At 40.9% G+C, this 20,555-nt stretch overlaps 1 protein-coding gene across 3 annotated transcripts in view; it reads right to left on the reverse strand.

Moving 5' to 3' along the window:
• Positions 1-20,555, reverse strand: part of FKBP15 (FK506 binding protein 15, 133kDa) — a 54,497-nt gene that overhangs the window by 28,458 nt on the left and 5,484 nt on the right. For 2 of the 3 annotated variants that reach the window (XM_005867845.2, XM_005867844.2), the window contains exons 2-9: positions 15,351-15,466; positions 9,538-9,622; positions 9,003-9,072; positions 5,256-5,330; positions 4,506-4,604; positions 3,114-3,263; positions 2,164-2,232; positions 442-588 (exon numbers count right to left, since the gene is read on the reverse strand). In XM_005867845.2, coding sequence (XP_005867907.1) covers positions 442-588; positions 2,164-2,232; positions 3,114-3,263; positions 4,506-4,604; positions 5,256-5,330; positions 9,003-9,072; positions 9,538-9,622; positions 15,351-15,466 — 811 coding nt within the window. Of the gene's footprint in view, positions 1-441; positions 589-2,163; positions 2,233-3,113; positions 3,264-4,505; positions 4,605-5,255; positions 5,331-9,002; positions 9,073-9,537; positions 9,623-13,339; positions 13,429-15,350; positions 15,467-20,555 lie in introns of those variants that run through there. The other variant, XM_014540959.1, reaches the window with a different exon arrangement.

Raw genomic sequence — 20,555 nt, forward strand, 5'->3', positions numbered from 1 at the left:
TTCTTTAAGAGCTACATAAAAGTCCACTCTATGAAAGAAAAACATAACTTAACCAGTCTCTTAGTAATGGACACTTTGTTGTTTCCAGTTTTTTAGTATTACAAACAATATGGCAGAAGGAGGAAACTATCTATTTTTATATATCTCTCAACATATAGAGACCTTTACATACTTATGAGAATAAATTGATAGGATAAATCTGTAGCCATGGAATTACTAAGTCAAAAAGCATGCACTTTAGGCAGAAATCACTATTTTAAGGACAAAATAAAAAGGTTAGTATAGAGAAGTAATTTGCTCAGTCACGACCTCTCCTAGACTCTGAATAGAGAGCCAGGAAGGATATAAATCTTCAGACTCTGGTTTTCCCAAACATATTTACTCATTTTACTTAACCAGCAAACATGACTCATCAGCACAGCATAGCACAAATTCACTCACCCGCCTAATCTCCACCTCAAATACCAGGACTGAATCTGTTGACGGAGTCCATCCTATTACCCCTTCAGAGCCAACAGCACAGGTTGGAGGGATAATAAGCAACCGCTTCCCTCCTTTCTTCATGCCCAGCATTCCATCCTCCCAGCCCTTTAAGAAACAGACAAGGGGAAAAGCTCATCAGACACAAATCTCCTCCAAAGAAAAAATGAAGTATAGGATCATCAGTTTTCACTCATCCACACTTTTAGGTCTGGACCTCTGGAGAGCTCAAGTTCAACTAATGTCCCACCTCCCCACTGGTTATAAGAATATCGAGAACACTGCTTCTAAATTTACTTGTAAAAAGCTGGCATATCCAGAGATGGATGAAATATACTTATCTCAGATGATGAGAGAAATTGGAATAGGATGGCATTAAAAGATAAATAAAAGTAATTATTTATTAAACATATTTTTCCATACACTCTGGCAAGTGACTCACTTGCATTATGTTGTTTAATCTCCAAAATAACCTCATAAGGTTAGCAGCATTATCCCCATTTTAAAGATGAGAAAATTGAGGCTTAGGGAGGTTAAATAACCAGCCCAATATTAGAGTTAATAATTTGTTAAGCCAAGATTCAATACCAGATCTGTCTAGTTTCAAGGGTCATGCTTTAATTGCTCTAATCTACATTAAAAAGTCTCCAAAAGCCCTAACCGGTTTGGCTCGGTAGATAGAGCGTTGGCCTGCGGACTGAAGGGTCCCAGGTTCGATTCCGGTCAAGGGCACATGCCTGGGTTGTGGGCTTGATCCCCAGTGGGGGGCGTGCAGGAGGCAGCCAGTCAATGATTCTCTCTCATCATTGATGTTTCTATCTCTCTCTCCCTCTTAATTCCTCTCTGAAATCAATAAAAATATATCTAAAAAAAAAAAAAAGTCTCCAAAAGTCTCTGAGAAAAGGAATCATAAACAATGCTATGGAGAAAACTTTTGCCCGCGGATGAATGAGTACTTTACAATGCATTAATATGTCCTGACACAACAACTCCCACGTGTGTAAAATACCCTTTTATGTTGTAACACATAAAGAAAAAATTCACAGTGTGAACCCAGGTTCTTGGACTCCGACCGCAGTGCTCCTCCTGCTATGGTACAGTTGCCTCCCACAGTAATTGGGAAGTGCTGATTCAAAACATCTCAGACAGGATGGGGTGAACTTTCATCACAATTTAAAACATGAATTGTTTATTTCTGGAATTTCCAATTTAACATTTTCAGACTGTGGATAAACCACAGGAAACTGAAACCATGAAAAGCAAAACTGAGGATAAGGCAGGATTACTGGATATTGTCTCATAGTAAAAATCTCCCAAATACAGACAACGTTAACACATTCCCTCCCCCCTTTTTTAAAATATATTTTTACTGATTTCAGAGAGAAGACGGAGAGATAGAAACATCAATGATGAGAATCATTGATCTGCTGCCTCCTGCATGCCCCACACTGAGAATTGAGCCTGCAACCCAGGCACGTGCCCTGGCCAAGAATCGAACCATGACCTCCTGTGGTTCATAGGTCGACGGTCAACCACTGAGCCACACCAGTCGGGCTCCCCCTCTTTTTACCCAAGCTTTTCCAAACTCTCAGAAGATATCTAGGTTAGAAATTTCCATAACTTAACCTAAATTAAACCTACTGCAACTGATAAAACCATGTAAGAACACAGATAAGCCTTTACCTTGATGACTTTTCCTGATCCTAATTTCAGGCGAAGCAGCTTATCTTTGTTAGCAGTGGAGTCAAAAACCTGCAATTTGATCAAAATAAATGATAAACGAGGTCAGACAATTTAAAAAATAATAATCATTATGATATGCAACTGACTAAACATACCCAGGCACAGTATTTCTAGAATAGGGAATGTCAAATATACTGGAAATTAATTCCTAAGAGAGCTGAAAAGATGGGACCACATCATGGCTAAAGGATATTATCACACAGAATATCTCTGGGCACTGATTTTCCAGGTTTAGAAAAAAAGGTAACTTCATCTATTCAAAGCATTTTTCATCTATAAAGAACTTTAAAATAAATTATCTTATCTGATGCTGATACCAATCCTGTCACTAACCTCTAACTTCCATCCACCAATGGGGGGAAAAACAGTTTGAGTTTAAATGACTTAACAAGGCTACATTACGATAAAATTGAGACTTGAATTTACTTTTTTCCTCACAGTCTAAAGTTCTTTCTATCATACCATACCATAAGCTTTTGATGGCTTAAAAATAGTAAAAGACAACAAGTCCAACCTATTTATATTATGTACTATAAGAAAGACAGAAACAACTGGAACGTCTAAAAATAAGTTTTAAGACCTAATCCCCTAAGAATATAAAGTTTAACACTAATATAGGAGGATAAGACATACATGTGAATAACTACCAAAAATAATACTTGGGAAACTGATTTCCATCTTCTCTAAGTAGAAGTAATGAGTGGCACTGAGCAGATTTTATAGATTAGCATTTCATGCCTATGCCCCAAAAGCAACAGTAGGAATTAAAGCAGGGCTCCTAAACCATTTCTATTTGCCAACAGCAGCCATTCACAGTAATACTACCTTACATCTGAACAGCCCTCCTGTTGTTTAAATTACAAAAAGATTTCCAGGGGACATTTTCTTACCTGGCCCAGAGCATGATTCTGAAAGAGCCAGCTGGTATAGGCCACTTCCAAAGAATCTCCAACTTCCACAGCAGGGCCCTCTGTTACAATGAGGTCCTGTGAGAGCACTGCATCCAAGGAAGAGGTGCTGTTGCACTTGGCAATGCACACCTATGAGACAAAAATTGAAACAGCATAAACTTAGTTTAAGCTCAGTTAAGTACTCCATTTTTGCTAATGCTCTTTTCCACATCGTGGTGTCCACTAACAAATCAGATTACATGTTTAGAAGTAAACCATTCCACTGTCAGTAATGTTGCCAGGAATTCAAGTGTCTAAGAGTATGGCTTTGCAGTCAGACAGTCTGAGTACAGATCTGAGTTAATAAACCACTTATTAACTTGTGATCTTGGACGAATAACTTAAACTCTGTGAACCTTATTTCATAGGGTTTTTTGTAAAATGGAGACAAAAACTTTGCATATCTCCTAGGGTAGTTATGAAGATTGAACTAACACAAGCAGAGGACTAGGCACAGGGCCTGGAAAGTAACAGTGAGTACACATAAATGTTAGCTATCATTACCATACTGATTTATTGCTTCAGTGTTTGGGAATGTAGGCAAGAAAGGGAGCTTCTAAAAAAATATACTGAAAGCATTTTTAAAGACACAGTAACCATGCTGAAATGTCGTTTCTTTAATATGACCTATCTCCTTTCTTTCCTTTTGATTCACACTGGCCTCATCCAGCACCTTGAATCACCTTATTTTCCCTTACACATCCACTCCCTTAATCATTAAGCCCTCAACACAATGAGGCTCTGGTCAGCAGCAAACAATCTTAGGAACAAAGCCTCGGGTCTATTGACCAGAGTTTTAATGAAACTAAAGATAACATCTAGGCTCAGTTGTGTTTCAGCTCCAGAAAAGCAGCGAAGCCAGGTGAAGCAATGCCATGGCTGACATCAAGACCAGATGCAATGATCAACTACTCCCTACCCTAACACCAATCAGTAGAGACCACAACCCTGACCAGGACCCTAACTCCCTTAGTCCCCTTATAACCGAGGTACATGCCCTTGATCAGAACCAAACCTGAGACCTTTTAGTCCACAGGCCAACACTCTACCCACTGAGCCAAACTGGCTAAGGTGTAGAAATGTTCTATAAAGAACTAAGTCTACAACATTTAATCTTTTTTCTCTGAAAGTCTCATTTTTAAGCAATTTGAATTAAGTATTCCTATTATTTCCCTGAAATACAATAAGCTCAAGTGACAAATTTAGTGGTTTTTTAATGCTGGTCCACTAACAAAGTATTAGCAAGTTATGGGTTTTCCATTTATATTCCTCAAATCAAATGAAATTCATATTAGTGTTTGGCTTTTCAAAGAAAGAATAAGATGGTATTACCTGTTTATTAAACTCTACAGCAGCCTTTTCCGACTCAAACATGATGGACCAGTTTTGTCTCTGATCATCATAAAAGGTGCTATAGTTATTGGGCCGAACCTGGGGAAAGGAGAAATGTTGGCATAACTCAACCAGACAGCACAGAAGATAAATCTGACTGCCTAAACTCAGATAGAAGGGCTGTGACTACAGTGGACCCAAAGAGAGATATCAGGGAACTCTCTTCTTCCCTCCCACCTTCCACATATCATCCCCCAGTCTACATTCCCAGAAGGCAGCCAGGAGTCCTTTCCAAGATGCTCTGTTAAGATATCCAGTCAGACACTCTGGGCTGAAGGAGCAGATCTAATTTCCACCAGGTATGCACAGACCAATTTCTCTTATAAACCTACTAGAAACCCAGTGCACGATATTCGTGCACGGGGGGGGTGGGGGTCCCTCAGCCCAACCTGCACCCTCTCCAATCCGAGAGTTTCTGTCTTTACAATCATATGAGCGAATTGTCTGAGACCCCCAACCCAGTTTGGTTTGTTGCTCACAGAATAATAGAGGCATTTTTTTTTTCAGCCGTGAGCCTGGCTTCTGGCTGAGCGGTGCTCCCTCTGTGGTGCTGCTCCTGCATGCGTCTGCCCCCTGGTGGTCATTGTGTATCTAGCAACCAGTCATTCTGCTGTTCGGTCGATTTGCATATTAGGGTTTTATTATATAGGATCCCAAGGAAGTTAATGATTCTAATATGGGAAGTCTTACCATTAGTTCAAAGCTCAGATGAATCTTGGCAACAGTTACTGGCTGTTGTTGACTGATATAAAGAAGAATCCTATACTGTATTCAAGCAAAGATAAGCAGAAAAAAATACAGACAACAGAAGTTAAAAGACAATACAAAAATTAGCAGTAAAATGTCAGGGGTTGTGTTTCATACAGGTACAAAACTCAGTTAATCCCTTAATGCTTGGATTTTAAATTGTATCTTCTCACTACCCATTTTATTCTCTCTTTATTTTGGCCTTACTCTTTAACTGTAATTGCAATGTCTTTATTTTGTTGGTGTTTTCATTTCTAGATGGGTGACTAAGAGATAAACAAATGGCCAACAGGTACATGAAAGGATAATTAATAGTCATCAGTCATTAGGTAAATGCAAATCAAACCACTTCACACCTACTAAAATGTACATTAAAAAAAAAACAGAAAAAATAATGAGGTGTTGGCAAGGTAGTGAAGAAACTGGAACCCATATATTGCTTATCTATAATAATAAAAGAGTAATATGCTAATTAGACCAGACGTCCTTCTGGACGACCTTCCAGACAAAGCCGGGGCTGCGAGGGAAGCCCTGGTCCCAGGTGCCTGCTGACAGCTGGAGGAAAGCCTGGGTCCCGGGTGCCTGCCAGTGGCTGGAGGGAAGCCCGGGTCTCAGGTGCCAGAGGGAAGCCAGTGCCGGCATCCAGGCGAAGGAAGGCCTACTCTTGCATGAATTTCGTGCATCTTGCCTCTATTGGGAATATAAAATGGTACAGCTGCTGTGGAAACAGTCTGGCAGTTCCTCAAAAAGCTAAATATAGAATTATCTTATGACACAGCAATTTCACTCCTAGTATATACCAAAAAAACTGAAAACAGGGACTTAAACATATACTTGTACACCAGTGTTCACTGCACCATTATTTATAATAGCCAAAAGGTGGAAACAACCAAATGTCCATCAACTGATGAATGGATAAACAAAATATGTTATATACAGACAATGGAATATTATTCAGCCACAAAAAAAGAATGAAGTTCTGATATATGCTACAACATGGATGAAGCTTGAAAACATTATGCTAAGTGAAATAAGCCAGACACAAAAGGACAAATATTGTATGATTCCCTTATGTAAAATATCTAGAATAGGCAAATTCATAGACACAGATTAAGGTCACCAGGGGATAAGGGAGGGAGGAATGGGGAGTTATTGCTTAATGATTACAGATTTTCTTTTGGGGTGATGAAAAAGTAGAAATGGATAGTGGTGATGGCTGCTCAATATTGTGAATGTAATTAATGCCACTGAATTATATGCTTAAATGGTAAAATGGCAAATTCCATATATATATATTTACTATTCACACACATAAAAACCACACAGGGACTCTTTCCCCCTCCCCACATGGGAGTCTGTGCTTGTTTCTCAATAAATTTCCACCTTTGCTATAAAAAACAAACAAACAAAACAAACACACACACACATAAAACCACAGTTAAACAAATGATTAAAACTCAACCCCAAAGGGGAGGGTGAGACTATGAAGGTTCATATACAATCTTGCGCGAGAAAGGTCTTTCCTTTTCCTGTTAGGCAGATAGTGAAGAGCTGATCACCTCAATGCAAACCAATTACAGATTAAGCTGGTCAGGGAAGGATCATAGATTATTTAGAGTCACTCCATGGGGATACACCTATTCTCAAGCACTATCTTCCTAGGCTTTTGATTGAAAGCCTGGAAGGTCTCTGACTTCTCGGTCCTGAACATTCTGCCCATCAGCAATTCTGAGCTGAGTTCTTTAGCCTCCTCCCCACAAAATTAAAAATCTAGCAAATGTATTGAGAGGAAGGCTGTCAGATGCTTGCTACAGGTTCCCATCTTGTAATAGGACTTTATCTCCTCTGCACCATAAGATTGTAGAAGTTTCCCTCGGCCTTTCTGGCACCGCCCCTGGACTTCCACACCATCCCAGAACTCAGCAATGTCCTAAGGGGGAAAAAAATAAATCTTGCGTTTGGAGCTCCTCTAGTTTATTCCAATGTCTTTTGCCCCCAGCAGTCTCAGTGCTTGAGCCATACCTAATGTTCATTCTACTCTGAGGCATCAGCCAAAATCTCAAGAGAAGGAAACACTCAATTAATTGGCTCTTCCCTCTCTGAAATTTTAGTTCATCTAGTCCTCATCATTTCCACAGCTCTCTAATGAATTTTAAAATGTAGTTTTTGCAATTTATCTCCTTTTTTATCATTGTTACAGTAGGAATGTTATCTGCCACAGTACTATATCCTATCTAGTAAGGAAGGGTGGTAAAATTCCAATACCAGATTTTCATGATCCACATGACAACCGGTAACAAATCAATAGATCTAAATAATAACCATTGTGGCTGCTAACATAACAAAATAAGGAACAACCAGAGTTTGTTTACCTCCAGATGGGAAAATGAAACAGATTTCAGGGATACAGTAACCAAGTGCAATATATGAACCTTATTAGATCCTAATTAAAACAAACTATTTAAAAAAAAAGGAAAAAGAAAAAAGAAACAATCAGGGAAATTTGAATACTAGTTTCTAGTGAATGAACATCAAAAAATTATTGTGGGTTTTTTTTTTTTAAGTGTGATAGTAGCATAATGGTTACATTTTTAAAAATCCCTTTCTTTCAGAGATACATACTAAAAAATTTACAGCTAAAATTGTATGCTGGAAATTTACTCAAAATAATTAGAGGGGGGAAGAAGGAAGACTGGCTGGGTTTAAGGTAAAATAAGATTAATAACTGTTAGAGCCTAATAATGGGCTCTAGGGGTTCATTATTCTAGTCCCACTATTATGTTTCCAAATTTCCATAATTAAGTTTTTTGTTTGTCTGTTTTTAAAACAAATGAGTGTTGTCTATTATATTAGTTACCCTGGACAGGTCATCTTATCTCTCTGTGTCTCAGAGTCTCTGAGGAGTATAGAATCCATGTTCTCTGGACCTCTGAAATTCGGTAATTTCTTATGCTTATTTCAACAATGTTCAAAACCTTCTGGAGCAGAATTTCAAGTTAGATACAACCCACAAAAGTAAACCAGTGTCAGGGCTTCTAGCCACATCCTCTTCTTTTTAAAAAATTAATTTCAGAGAAAGGAAGGGAAAAGGAGAGAGAGATAGAAACATCAATAATGAGAAAGAATAATCGGTCAGCTGCCTCCTGCACACCCCCTACTGGGAATCAAGCCCACAACCTGGGCATGTGCTCTTACTGGGAGTTGAACTGTGACTTCCTGGTTCATAGGTCAATACTCAACCACTGAGCCACACTGACTGGGTCACATCTTCTTTTGACCCAAACCAATATTTTACTCTGTGACTGGTGGTCCATCTCATCAAATTTTCAAAGGATAAACACTAGTCATTAATGCAGGCACAAGGACATATTATACACTAAGTGTTGCTGATTGTCTAACAAAGGGATGTCCTTGGTAAATATTTGCTCTAAAACTCCAAATTCCTAAGCCAGGTCTATATCATAAAAATAAAACTTAAAATTGTGAGTGGCTGGATTTGTTTTAATACACGATTGTAAGCAAAATGTGACTACAAATGTTACTATATACCTAATGTTAAAAATGTACATTCAACACAAACAATCATTTTAATCCTCTGATACATGAGACACTGGGCAAGCCCAGAGGGAAATCAGCTCATGAGTAGGGTTTGGGACACCTAAATATACATGAGATGTGGGGCAATCTCACCTCTCTGGCTGTGTGATTTCCCAGGACTGCAGCACCAAATTTGCCCTGCTTTACATATTGACCATTTGTGCTATAGAAGCAAAACAAAAACAACAGGTATTAATACTTCCTTAAACTAAGCAGAACCAGCTTTCTTTTCTGCTATGTAAAAGTGGGAAATCTAGTCATTGAACCTCTAGAAAGGGAATAGAGGTGAGCAGTTTATAATTAAAAGCTCTAACACAATGTCTTTACTCTTTAAATATCTACTATTTATATCTCAGTGAAGCGTCTTTCTTTGAGCACTTGGAAAGGCAGTTGTTGAGATATATGCAGGAGAGAGAGAGAGAGAGGAGAGAGAGAGAGAGAAAAAACAAGATAATGGCTCCTCAAAGTTTTATGAGAAGATGGAACACTGGAAAGTTAAAAAGCATTACTGATACTTTTCCTATGGAAAGGCAGAGTAGCCATTTTGCAATGAACAGAGACTTATTGAGAAAAGATAGGAGTTTAGCCCAAGCCCAACTTCAGAAAGCATTCCTTCTCAGCTACTTACTATCTATATGCGTGGACTACTGTTGCAACCAATACTGTGGAAGTGCCTGTTGAGGTGGGTGCTGTTTTTGGTGCCGCCTGATTTCCTAAAAATGAGGAAGAAAACAAAGCTGTCATTCATTTCTTGCTTGAAACTGATTTGTTAACCATTAAAACTGCTTAAAATTCTTCCTTAAGCCTTCTAGTTAGTGTTAAAATGCTTTTATGGCCATTATCCTCATTTAATCCATAAAACATGACCTCATCTGGGGATGAGGAAATGGAGGCTTTAAGCACCTAAGGGCCTTACACAATGATAGCAGCAAGCCTAGGCCCAGGGCTTCATTTCCATTTTAAACAAGTCTTTGGGCTGGACAAGAAAACAAGGTCATATTCCATCTACTTTCTTTTCCCCTTCCAATATTTTGAGAGCTATAACAAATAAAAATAAAGTTATTTCCCTTCCCTTAGTTTAGAAGTAGAAAATTTACGATACTCAGATTACAGCCATTACTTACCTTTCACAGTGACAGAGAGTAACTCTAGTGTTTTAAAACAGTATATTTAGAGTAAATCACATATTTACACTCACAACATGAATGTGCTGATGGAAGAGTAGTGAGAACAATAGAATGGACGTAACAACCAAGGACTTATTTTCAAAAGCATCCTTGCTTGAATTATTTTTATTTTGTATTGATAAAAACAAGACAACAGGTCCAAAATAAAGTCACTTACGCTAAGCTCCATGTCAACAAACTGAGACTTACTTACAGTTTTGGCTGTCCCAGAAATGGAAGCTTCAACCAGTCAATCCGGAATTGCCTGATCAGTACTAGTTAGGTAATCTGCCTGATAGACCCACTGTCATCCCCCAAAGGAAAGTAATCTCGAGACATCCAATCTGCGTTTTGCCTAATATAACTTCTGTGTTCCCGTTCTTTTCTGCTTATAAAATTCTCTCATTTTATACAGCTCCTTGGAGCTCTCTTCAATCTGCTTGATTGGATGTTGCCTGATTCAGGAACTGCTGAATAAAGCCAGTAAGATCTTTTAAATTTACAGTCAAATTTTGTTTTTTAATTTCATATTGACACAATTTTTCTGTCTGTAGAGTACACGTATACTGCAGAAAACTTAGTAAATATGGAAGTACACAAAGAAAAAGAAAAACGAACCTGTAATCTCACCACCCAAAAATAAACGTTAATAATTTGATGTATTTATTCCTAGTCCTTTTTATACACACACAAACTCGGCAGCTTTACCTTTTCCAAACAAAATTAATGATATCATTTGACAACCTCCTTTTCTCACTTAATGTAAACATTTCATTTTATTCTTCAAAACAGTGTCCAAAACAAAGACAAAATAGTCCTAAAAATGTTTTTTAGTGGCTACATAAAATACCCTTTTCAAAATGTATCCAACTTCCTATTGTTTGATATTTCTTTGGGCTGCCTCCAATTTTTCTCTATTATAAATAACTAGGGGCCCGGTGCACAAAAATTTGTGCACTGGTGGGGGAGGGGGTGTAGGAGAGTGTCCCTCAGCCCCACTTGTGCCCTTTCACAGTCTGGGACCCCTCGGGAGATAACCACCTGCTGGCTTAGGCCTGCTCCCCAGGTGGAAGATGGCAGGCCTCATCCCTTGGTGCCTGCCCCGCCACCCCGGGTCGCGCACACAGCAGGGCTGATCCAGGGGTTGGGGCGCTGCCCCGGGTCGTGCACACGGCAGGGCCGATCCGGGGGTAAGGGCGCCACCCCAGGTCGAGCACATGGCAGGGCCAATCTGGGGGTTGGGGTGCCACCCCTGGTCGGGTCGCACACAGGATGCCCGGGCGGGCCAGCTGATTGCTGCTGCCCCGCCCAGCCACTCCGGGTCGGGTTGCACATGGACACCTGCCGCCCCAGGTCGCAGATAGCAGGCCCAGATGGAGGTGGGGCAGGCAGGATGGCGCTGTCCCGTCCTGCCCACGGTATGCAAATTAGCCACCATCTTTGTTGGTGGTTAATTTGCATATCGCACGGATTAGCCAATGGGAGGCGTAGCAAAGGTATGGTCAATTACCATGTTTGTCTATTATTAGGTAGGATTATATTCCATTGTATGGATATAGGCAAATCCGGGGGTTGGGGCGCCGCCCCGGGTCGTGCACACGGCAGGGCCGATCTGGGGGTTGGGGTGCCATCCTGGGTTGGGTCACACACGGAACACCCCTAGCGGGTTGCACATGGGACACCCGGGCGGGCCGGCCGATCACTGCTGCCCCGCCCCACCGCCCCGGGTCGCAAATAGCAGGCCCAGATGGCAGCAGGGCAGGCGGGTTGGCGCTGTCCCGCCCTGCCTGCAATATGCAAATTAGCCGCCATCTTTGTTGGCGGCTAATTTGCATATCATGCTGATTAGCCCATGGGAGGTGTAGCGAAGGTACGGTCAATTACCATGCTTGTCTATTATTAGATAGGATAGGATGCTATGGTGAACATCCTTAAAATGCACATTTTTTGCGTGTACCTCTAATTACTTTCTTAGAAGAAATTTCTAAAAATGAAAATGTGGAGTGAAAGGGTGTAAACAATTTTAAGATTTTGTTACATCCTGCCCAAATGCCCTTGAGAAATGCCATACCAGTTTACACTCCCACTAGCAGTTTGAGTTCACCAGCTTTGCGGCCTGCCAATAAGAAGAAATTATCTTTTAAAATCTTTACCAATGAGAGGGAGGCAGTAGGGAAAGGGAAATGCCTTCTCATTGTTGCTTTCATTTGCATTTATTGATTACAGGGAGGCCAAAATTTAACATTTTCTATAGATATATACTGACCATTTGCTTTGTTTTGTTTTGATGAATTGTCTATTTATGCTGGTTGGTTATTTTCTTAGTCTGGTGTTCATGTTTTCCTTATTATTTGGCAAAATCCTACACCTAGTTTTTAATTCAATCAGCACTTTCCAGCTATATGTAATGCCATAACTTTTCTCCTGATAAGCAGTGTATGGCAGGAAAAAAGTAACTAAGGCCAGAGTTAGGTTATGAGGATAAGTCTGAAACACTGAGAAAAATTACTGTCTCCCTGAGGTCAACTTAGCCTCGTCCTTCAGGATGGTGTAACTTGTCCCAGTACACTCTTATTTCCCTATCTCATGTCCTGGAAATGGAAGGTTGTTTGTGAATTGCTGGAGGGATGAGTCAGATACTCAGAATCATATGATCTTCTCACTGGCTTTGCATTTTTCCCTCTCTGAAATCAGCATTGCACAGATTCTTGAATTCCTAACTCACGAGGACTTTTTTTCTTAAATAGTATGTAGTTTCAAGTCTCTCTCTCTCTTTTATTTTTTGAACAAAGTTTTCTTGTTTCTCTCTCCCCACCCCCCAATTTGTTGGATCTTTGCTATCTTTAATATTTGTCACTTTCTTTTGAAATCTCAATTTTTTTACTTAAACAATTTCCTCCTGTTAACCTTCTATTTCTCTTAAGGCATAATCTGTTAATTCGCATTTATGTTCTCATCTCATGTCTTATGTTGTAAATGTTACTAAGTGGTCGAAATTTTAATCTGTTCAGGGAGAAACATTCTCACAGAAGAGATCTCTCACTGTCTGTAGGGATAATATCCTATTCCTTGCTCTCTTTGTTCTTATAATAACTTTGTATGGCGTTTGACTCTGAGACTTTTCTATTGCTCATTTTTATGTGAAATTTGCTTTTCTGAACTCTTAGGAATAGAGCTCCCTCTTCTGTTCTTTTTGTATAAAGTTAAAAAATAGGGTGGCTTCCTCCCGAGACTTTATCATTCTACTTCTATCTTTACTCTTACCTGAATCTTCTCTCCTTCACTCTAATATCTCTATCCTCCTCAATTTGAATTCCACTCCCAGCAGGTTCTTCTCAGTGTGGGGACCTGTCCTGGAAGGTCAGTGGGTGAGTTTCACAAGTTCATAGGAGCAAGAGTGCTCCCATTCTTATAGTCCCAATCATCAACCCTTTGTACTTAGCCACAAGTAGAGTGGGTAAAACACTTTTCAATTTCAGCTTGGCCTACCATATTTTCCATGAACACCTACTGGCTATTTTGGGGTTCTCCCATTCTCAGACTCAGATATTCTCCCACTGCGTCCCTGTTTGCTCCCATGCAAATGTTGATACCATGCAAGCCTTGTGGCTGTCAGTGGTTTGTCCATACCTGCTTATATTTGGGGGTTCATGAGGATACCACTTCAATTGGTTTTGTTGTAATTATCCATAGGTTTATATTTATATCCAGTTGCTCTGTTTTTATATTGAAATCTGAAGAGATTCCAGAGCTATGCTTCAGCCATCTTCCCCACAAAGACTTCTTACATATAAATATCCCTTGAACGGAAGGGTCCCCTATATTGCTACTTTGCTTTTTATTTGTAAATGCCTACAGAAGATTGTATAAGTAATGTTTAAGTTCAAACGCCTCTATAATTCTTCTTTGAAAGTATAATTAGCTTATAGTTGTTGCCTGATTTCTAAAAATCAAGTTACTTCACTGGGTGGGGCCTTAGGTCGTTTCTTTTTATCTACATCCATTAACTTGACCACTTTAAATTGAGTCAGAAGCACACAGCTGATGAAATGTAAAGGCATGGCCTACTAGAAATCTGGCCAGGTTAGGGCTTAGAGAACAGGACCAGAAAGCCACAGCACAGCTGCCAAAAGTGACAGGTGAGATTTAGAGCAGGGGTCAGCAAGCATTTTCTGTAAAGGGACAAACAGTAAATATCTTAGACCTTTGGGGCCACATGGTAACCACTGCAACTATTCAGATCTAAACATCCTAACATCCTCAGTGCCAGCATTGTGCCTAGCATTAAAAGGCATGCAATACTTTCCTTCATTTAACAAATATTTAATTTAATATCTCTGGTAGCTCAGAGCTGTTTCTATCAGTCCCTCATTCCTCTTCAGATTCTTACACAAAGACAGCAAAGTGTAGGAGGGAGAAAACCTTGGGAGTGAAATCAGATCAAGGTTCAAATTTTAACTCTGTCATTTACTGCTGTATAACCGTGACCAAGTCCCTAAACCTCTCTGAGAATCTAAAATGGTGGTAGTCTCACCTATTTCACAGAATTGTGAGAATTAAATAAGAAAATCTACCCTGGCTAGAGTGGCTCAGTACACTGAAAGGTCACGGGTTCGATTCCGGGTCAGGGCACATACCCAGGTTGCAGGTTAACTGCCCAGTCGGAGTGCGTATGGAAAGCAGTCGGTGTTTCTCTCTCTCACCCTTCCCCTCTCTCTGAAATCAATAAAAACATATCCTCGAGTGAGGATTAAAAAAAAAAATCTACGTAAATCACCTGAGACCACACACATAAGAGGCATTTTAGAAATACTAGTCACCCTTCTCTCCTTTCATTCAACAAATGTCACTCAATTTTCTTTTGTGTCCATCATGATCAAAGGTACAAAGGATTTAGCACTGAGCATCACTGTCTAGTTGGGGAAAATTCACTGCCACCATACATCTAACCCAGCAAGGGAAAAGAAGTGAAAAGCAGCTCTTTCTTCTCGCCAAAACACTGGACAATACCTACCTGGAGTGCGGACAGAGTTTCAGAGAATGGTGTCCACACGGGGCAGAAGAGCTTACCTGTGACCTTCCTTCGTCAGTTTCAAGCAAAGGGCACACTATCTACCTGCCAGAATGCATATCTCAGAGCTTAGAAAGGCATGCACCACTGGTAGTGAGGTTGGCCAGACTGACCACGGATGAATAATCTGGCATATCACTTTGGGGAAGGCTGTTTATACTTTCAACTAATGTGATAGGGGCCAGTCCTAACCTCTTAACTTACCTGTTGCTGCTGCTCCCTGGCCTTTCTTAGGCTGCTTTGGGGCTGTGTACTGGAAGAATTCATTTCCATGGTCAGCAGCCGCCTGATCCCGTCCAAAAAGAGAGGCCAATCTGGCACTGTAGAAAATGAAAATGACATTTCATCTGACATATCTCAAACCTGGCATCATTATAAATGCTGCTCACCTTCAACCTTGAATAAATACCTCCTTTGACTGTATATTCCACCATTCAATACTGGAAGTAGAAGTAAAGAGTCTCTGAAATCAAGATTGTATTTCTAATCTGAACAGCATTGGCTGACCCTACCCATCAAGGCATTTCTTCTTTCTGGACCTCAATTTCTGCATCTGTAAATTGAGGTGGCTGATCTAGATGCTCTCTATGGTCTCTTCAAACTATAATTCTTGCCTTTAGCGAGTCATAGTTTCTTACTTTTTACTAGTTTTAAAATAAATTGAAATAAAGTAAATTGAACTGTACTACAAAGTTACTCCATCAAACATGGTCCCGTCTACCATTTTATCTAACAGGCAGAACCATTCTTTCATCATTCCTTGCAATCTAGTCTTCTGCCTTAACCATTCCACTAAAACCACTCTTGCTAAGGTCACCAACATCTTTGTTACTAAACATAATTTACCAGTCTTTGTCTAATTTGGCCTTCATGTTGCCTTTTTACACTGTCAACTATTATGTTCTTCAAACAAAATCTTCCCTTCACTTCTGTGGGGAATCCTTTGGGTTGGGGAGAGGGACTAGCCCAAATAAGACCTCAATAAAACTAAAAGATCCTTTTCTCGCCTTCCCCTCTCTCTGGATCCTCACCTAACTTCTTGGTCTCTTCCTCCTCTGCTCAACCTTTAAATGTCCATGCCCCAAGATTTTATACTCTCTCCCCCTTGACAATCTAGTTTATTTACCTTGGTATCAAGTGCTATCCAAATGCTGATGATGCTCAAATCTATATCCTCAGCCCAAAATTTGCTGCTGAGTATCAGACAACACAGTATCCCACAGGCAACACAAATGCAACATAACATGTCCAAACCAGAACTCTTATCTTCCAATCCGCACTGCCCTAGCAAATCCTGTTTTCACTTTTGTGCTTCCTCTCTTGGTCAATGACATTTGTGTCAGGGTCCCCAAGACCACCACCAGGTTCTAGACTCAGCATATAGTTGTACTCATGGCAAAGATCTTTTACAACAAAAGGATACAAAGCAACATCAGCAAAGGGAAAAAGAGCACTGGGGCAAAGTTCGGAGGACACCAGGAGCAAGCTTCCAAGAGTCCTCTCCCAGTGGAGTAACACAGGATACGTTTATTTACTCCAGCAATGAATTGTAACAATATGTGTGAAGTGTGGTCTACCAGGAAACTTAGAGACTTAATTCCCCAGGCTTTGAGTCTCTAGGGATTGGTAAATGGAAACCCTCTAGCATGTGCCAAAATTCTAGAATCCCAGAAGGAAGACAAGGTTCATGAATCATATTGTTGGTACAAACAGTTCAGACAAGTGAGCCATGCTTATCATTTATGGGAAGCTTTAAACCAGGGTGGGGAACTGTTTACCAATAAAGTTCCTAGATGTCAGCCAAGTGCCAACCGTGTAAGCAGGACTTTCTAAGGATAACAATTTCAGGTCTACTATGTTGTCTGGCTGGGAAAAACTCACTGTCACCAAACATCTAACCCAGCTAGGTAAAAGAAGTGAAAAGCAGCTCTTCCTTCCTGCCAGACACTGGGCAGTACCTACTTAGAGTGCGGGCAGAGTTTTGGAGAGTGGAGTCCACATGGGACAGAAGAGCTCACCTGCGACCTTCCTTCATCAGTTTCCAGAAAAGGGCGCCTTTTCTTACTATTTCTTTCTGCAAACGCCCACAACCAAACTGAAATCTGGGGATCATCCTTGACTCTTTTCCCCCTGGTGTTCATAACCAATTCCAGAGTCCATTTAATTTTACTTGCTAAACGCTTCTTGAACCCAGTCACTTCTACCCATCCTCCCTGCCACTTCCCTATTTCAGGTTACCATCACATCTACCCAGCTAGAATTATTACACAACTTTCTGACTCATCTCCCAGCCTTGAGCTTGCCTGCTTCTTATCCATTCTCCCCAGTGCACCCACAGTAACCTTTCAAATAAACAAATTTGACTAAGTCTCTTTCCTCCTTAAAACCCTCAAGGCCACCTCAATAATACAAAATACCCAAACTCCACAGGCAACTTTACAAGGTCCTTTAAGACCTTACCTTTCCTTATCCCCCCAGCTTCCTATGTGGCCATTTCTCCAATCCAACTGTGTGCTACAGCCACACGGAGGAACTTTTAGTTTCTTAAATAAGGCAAGACCTTTCTAATGTCCAGCCTTTGGACATGTTGTTCCTGCTGCCTGAAACATTCTTCCTGTTGCTCCTTTCCCCCTGGAAGCTGCCCTAATCTCAAAGTCTAGGTTAGGTGATCTTCCTAGCAACTCCTATAGAATTCATTCAAGAAATCTGTGCCAGACACTGTGCTGAGTGCTGGGTATACCCTGGTGAGCAAAACTGGGTTCTATTTTCAAGGAGCTTATACACTCTTATACAGGGAGTTTATACAGGGGAATTACATAATATATGATTGCAAACTATCTATAATAATAAAAGCGTAAAATGCTAATTAGACCGGATGACCTTCCGGACGAAGCCGGGGCTGCGAGGGAAGCCCAGGTCCCGGGTGCCAGAGGGAAGCCAGTGCCAGCAGCTGGGGGAAAGAAGGCCTACTCTTGCGCGAATTTCGTTCATCGGGCCTCTAGTAAGATATGTAACAGGTAGCTATTGTATGGAGTTATACTTCACAGAGATTAATAAAAATTATTCAACCATTTATCATATAACAGGGTAACTGATTATTTATTTTAATCATTACTTGACTGTATATTTTGTCTAGGGTCTGGTATGTAATAGGCTCAATAAATGAACTCAAAGTCTAGTCTAGCTCTGAGCTCCTTTCCTCCAAAAGCATCCTTAGTTTAGGTGTAGTAAATATTAAAACTTCCCAACAATTTTAATGTATAACATATACCAGCAATTCGCAAAATAAATGTAATATGATTTGAAACTATTACCTTGTTTTCTCAAGGTAGTGCACTATTAGCTTCCTTTCAGTTTTCTATAATGGGGCCAACAACGCCTATTAAAAGGACTGAGAGGTTTAAATGTGATTGTAAGTGTGGAGAGCAGTGCTAGCCTAAATAAGACATCAACAAATGCTAATAAAATTTAGGAGAGACCAAGATTTCTCCTTTTAGCCAGGGCAATCTGGGCAAATTCCCTAAAAGAGTAAGATTCTGAAAGAGTTGGGCAATGCCTTTAACACAGTAAACAATTTACGAAGTTTAGATCCTAGTTAAGATAGAATAGCTTATACACAGGTAGTTGATAAGAAAAGAATGCCCTGGTTAGCTTCAGTAAACTATGTGCATTGGATTTGCTATTTTTATTTTGCAGGAATGTTTTTGTCAAGGGAAAAACAAGTGTCATAGGCAAACAATATTTCCACAGAGGTTCTAAAGGCCAGCTAATTAATGATTGCAAAATCAATCCTAGAGCCAGTCAAACCAATTACCTCCCAGATTAATTCTATTTTCTATTAATATTTTAAGATAAACAATACATAAGTGTCTTATAAATCATTACATTTTTCTACTTCTACAGTATTCTCACATGTACATAAATAACTATGTTAGCAACAATGGGCTTGCTGCCCTGGTCAGTTTTGCTCAGGGGTTAGAGCATTGGCCCCTGGACAGAAGGGTTGTAGGTTCGATTCCTGGTCAAGGGCATGTACCTTGGTTGCAAGTTCGAACCCTGGCCACAGTCCGGGGGTATGTGGGAAGCAACCAGTCTATGTGTCTCTCTTACATCAATGTTTATCTCTCTCTCCCTCCCTCTCACTCTCTCTAAAAAAAATCAATGGAGCCCTGGCCGGTATGGCTCAGTGATTGAGTGTCAACCCATGAACCAGGAGGTAGGGGTTTGATTCCCAGTCAGGGCACATGCCCGGGTTTCGGGCTCAATCCCCAGTAGGGGATTTGCTAACTTTGGACTTGAGTCTCTTTGTTTACAATTCATGGGAAAAGTCAATACAGTATTAATTACATTTTAAAAATAAATGTTAGGGGCAGGAACCAAGATGGCGGCACAGGTACACACTTGTACTTGCTGCCTCGCACAACCACATCAAAACTACAACTAAAAGACAAAACGGATATCATCCAGAACCATGGGAAGGCTAGCTGAGTGGAAATTTTACAACTAGAAGGAAAGAGAAAAGCGCATTGAAACTGGTAGGAGTTGCAGAGGTGCGGAAGTGTGGAGGCGCGCGGAAACGGGCTGGCAACTGGGTACACTGTTGTCTTTTTCAATCGGAGGGAGCAATTGCTCTGAATTCCAGTTCCGGGCGAGACTCTGGGGACCCAGACTTATACGGGGAGAAACTGGACTGTCTGGCATCGGGACGGAATGTGAGGGCGGCGTTCTCTCAGAGGTGCTTGCAGCAATCATTGTTCCTGCACAGGGCCGCGGGGACACAGAGACCCAGGACCTTTCCAAGACAGAGCAGATTGCCAGCCATTGCGGTTTGCTCTGCCCTGATGATCCCCTGAGACCCTGCCCCCCCAATTTACAACCCCACCCAAGCTATGAGCAGAGGCTTTTGCATACGAATGGCCTGTTCTTTTGCAATCTAAAACCTAACAAACTGCAGCTGGGTCAAAGAGTGCCAAAGCTTCCAAAAGAAGGGCTACACAGCAGCCTGCATTGCTTCATAGCTGGGCCTCATCTGAGCACTTCCAAACCCCAAACAAAGAGGAGGAATCCGCAGATCTCTCTGTAGCTCCTGCTGGGTGGACTCAGGCAGTGGCTGACTTTGCACCTCTTTGGAGATCCAAGAGCCAGTGTACCCAGTGGTCAGAGTGAGACTATACCAGAGTACAACTCTTCACATTCATAAGCAACATACTCAAGGGGCAGACTCAGTGAGCACCAAAGCCCCACTGCAAGTCCTGCTCCATAAGGGTGTCTCCAGCACAGCAGTTCTCCCATTGTAGACACAGCTGGTCCTCACAGCCAACTGGCCTGGTGGTCAATTCCTCCCAGTGATACCAACAGCAATCAAGACTTAACTAAAACAAGACTGTGCACACAGCCCACAAAGGGGTG

This window comes from Myotis brandtii, unplaced genomic scaffold, assembly GCF_000412655.1.
Source record: "Myotis brandtii unplaced genomic scaffold, ASM41265v1 scaffold2514, whole genome shotgun sequence".
Lineage (NCBI taxonomy): Eukaryota > Metazoa > Chordata > Mammalia > Chiroptera > Vespertilionidae > Myotis > Myotis brandtii.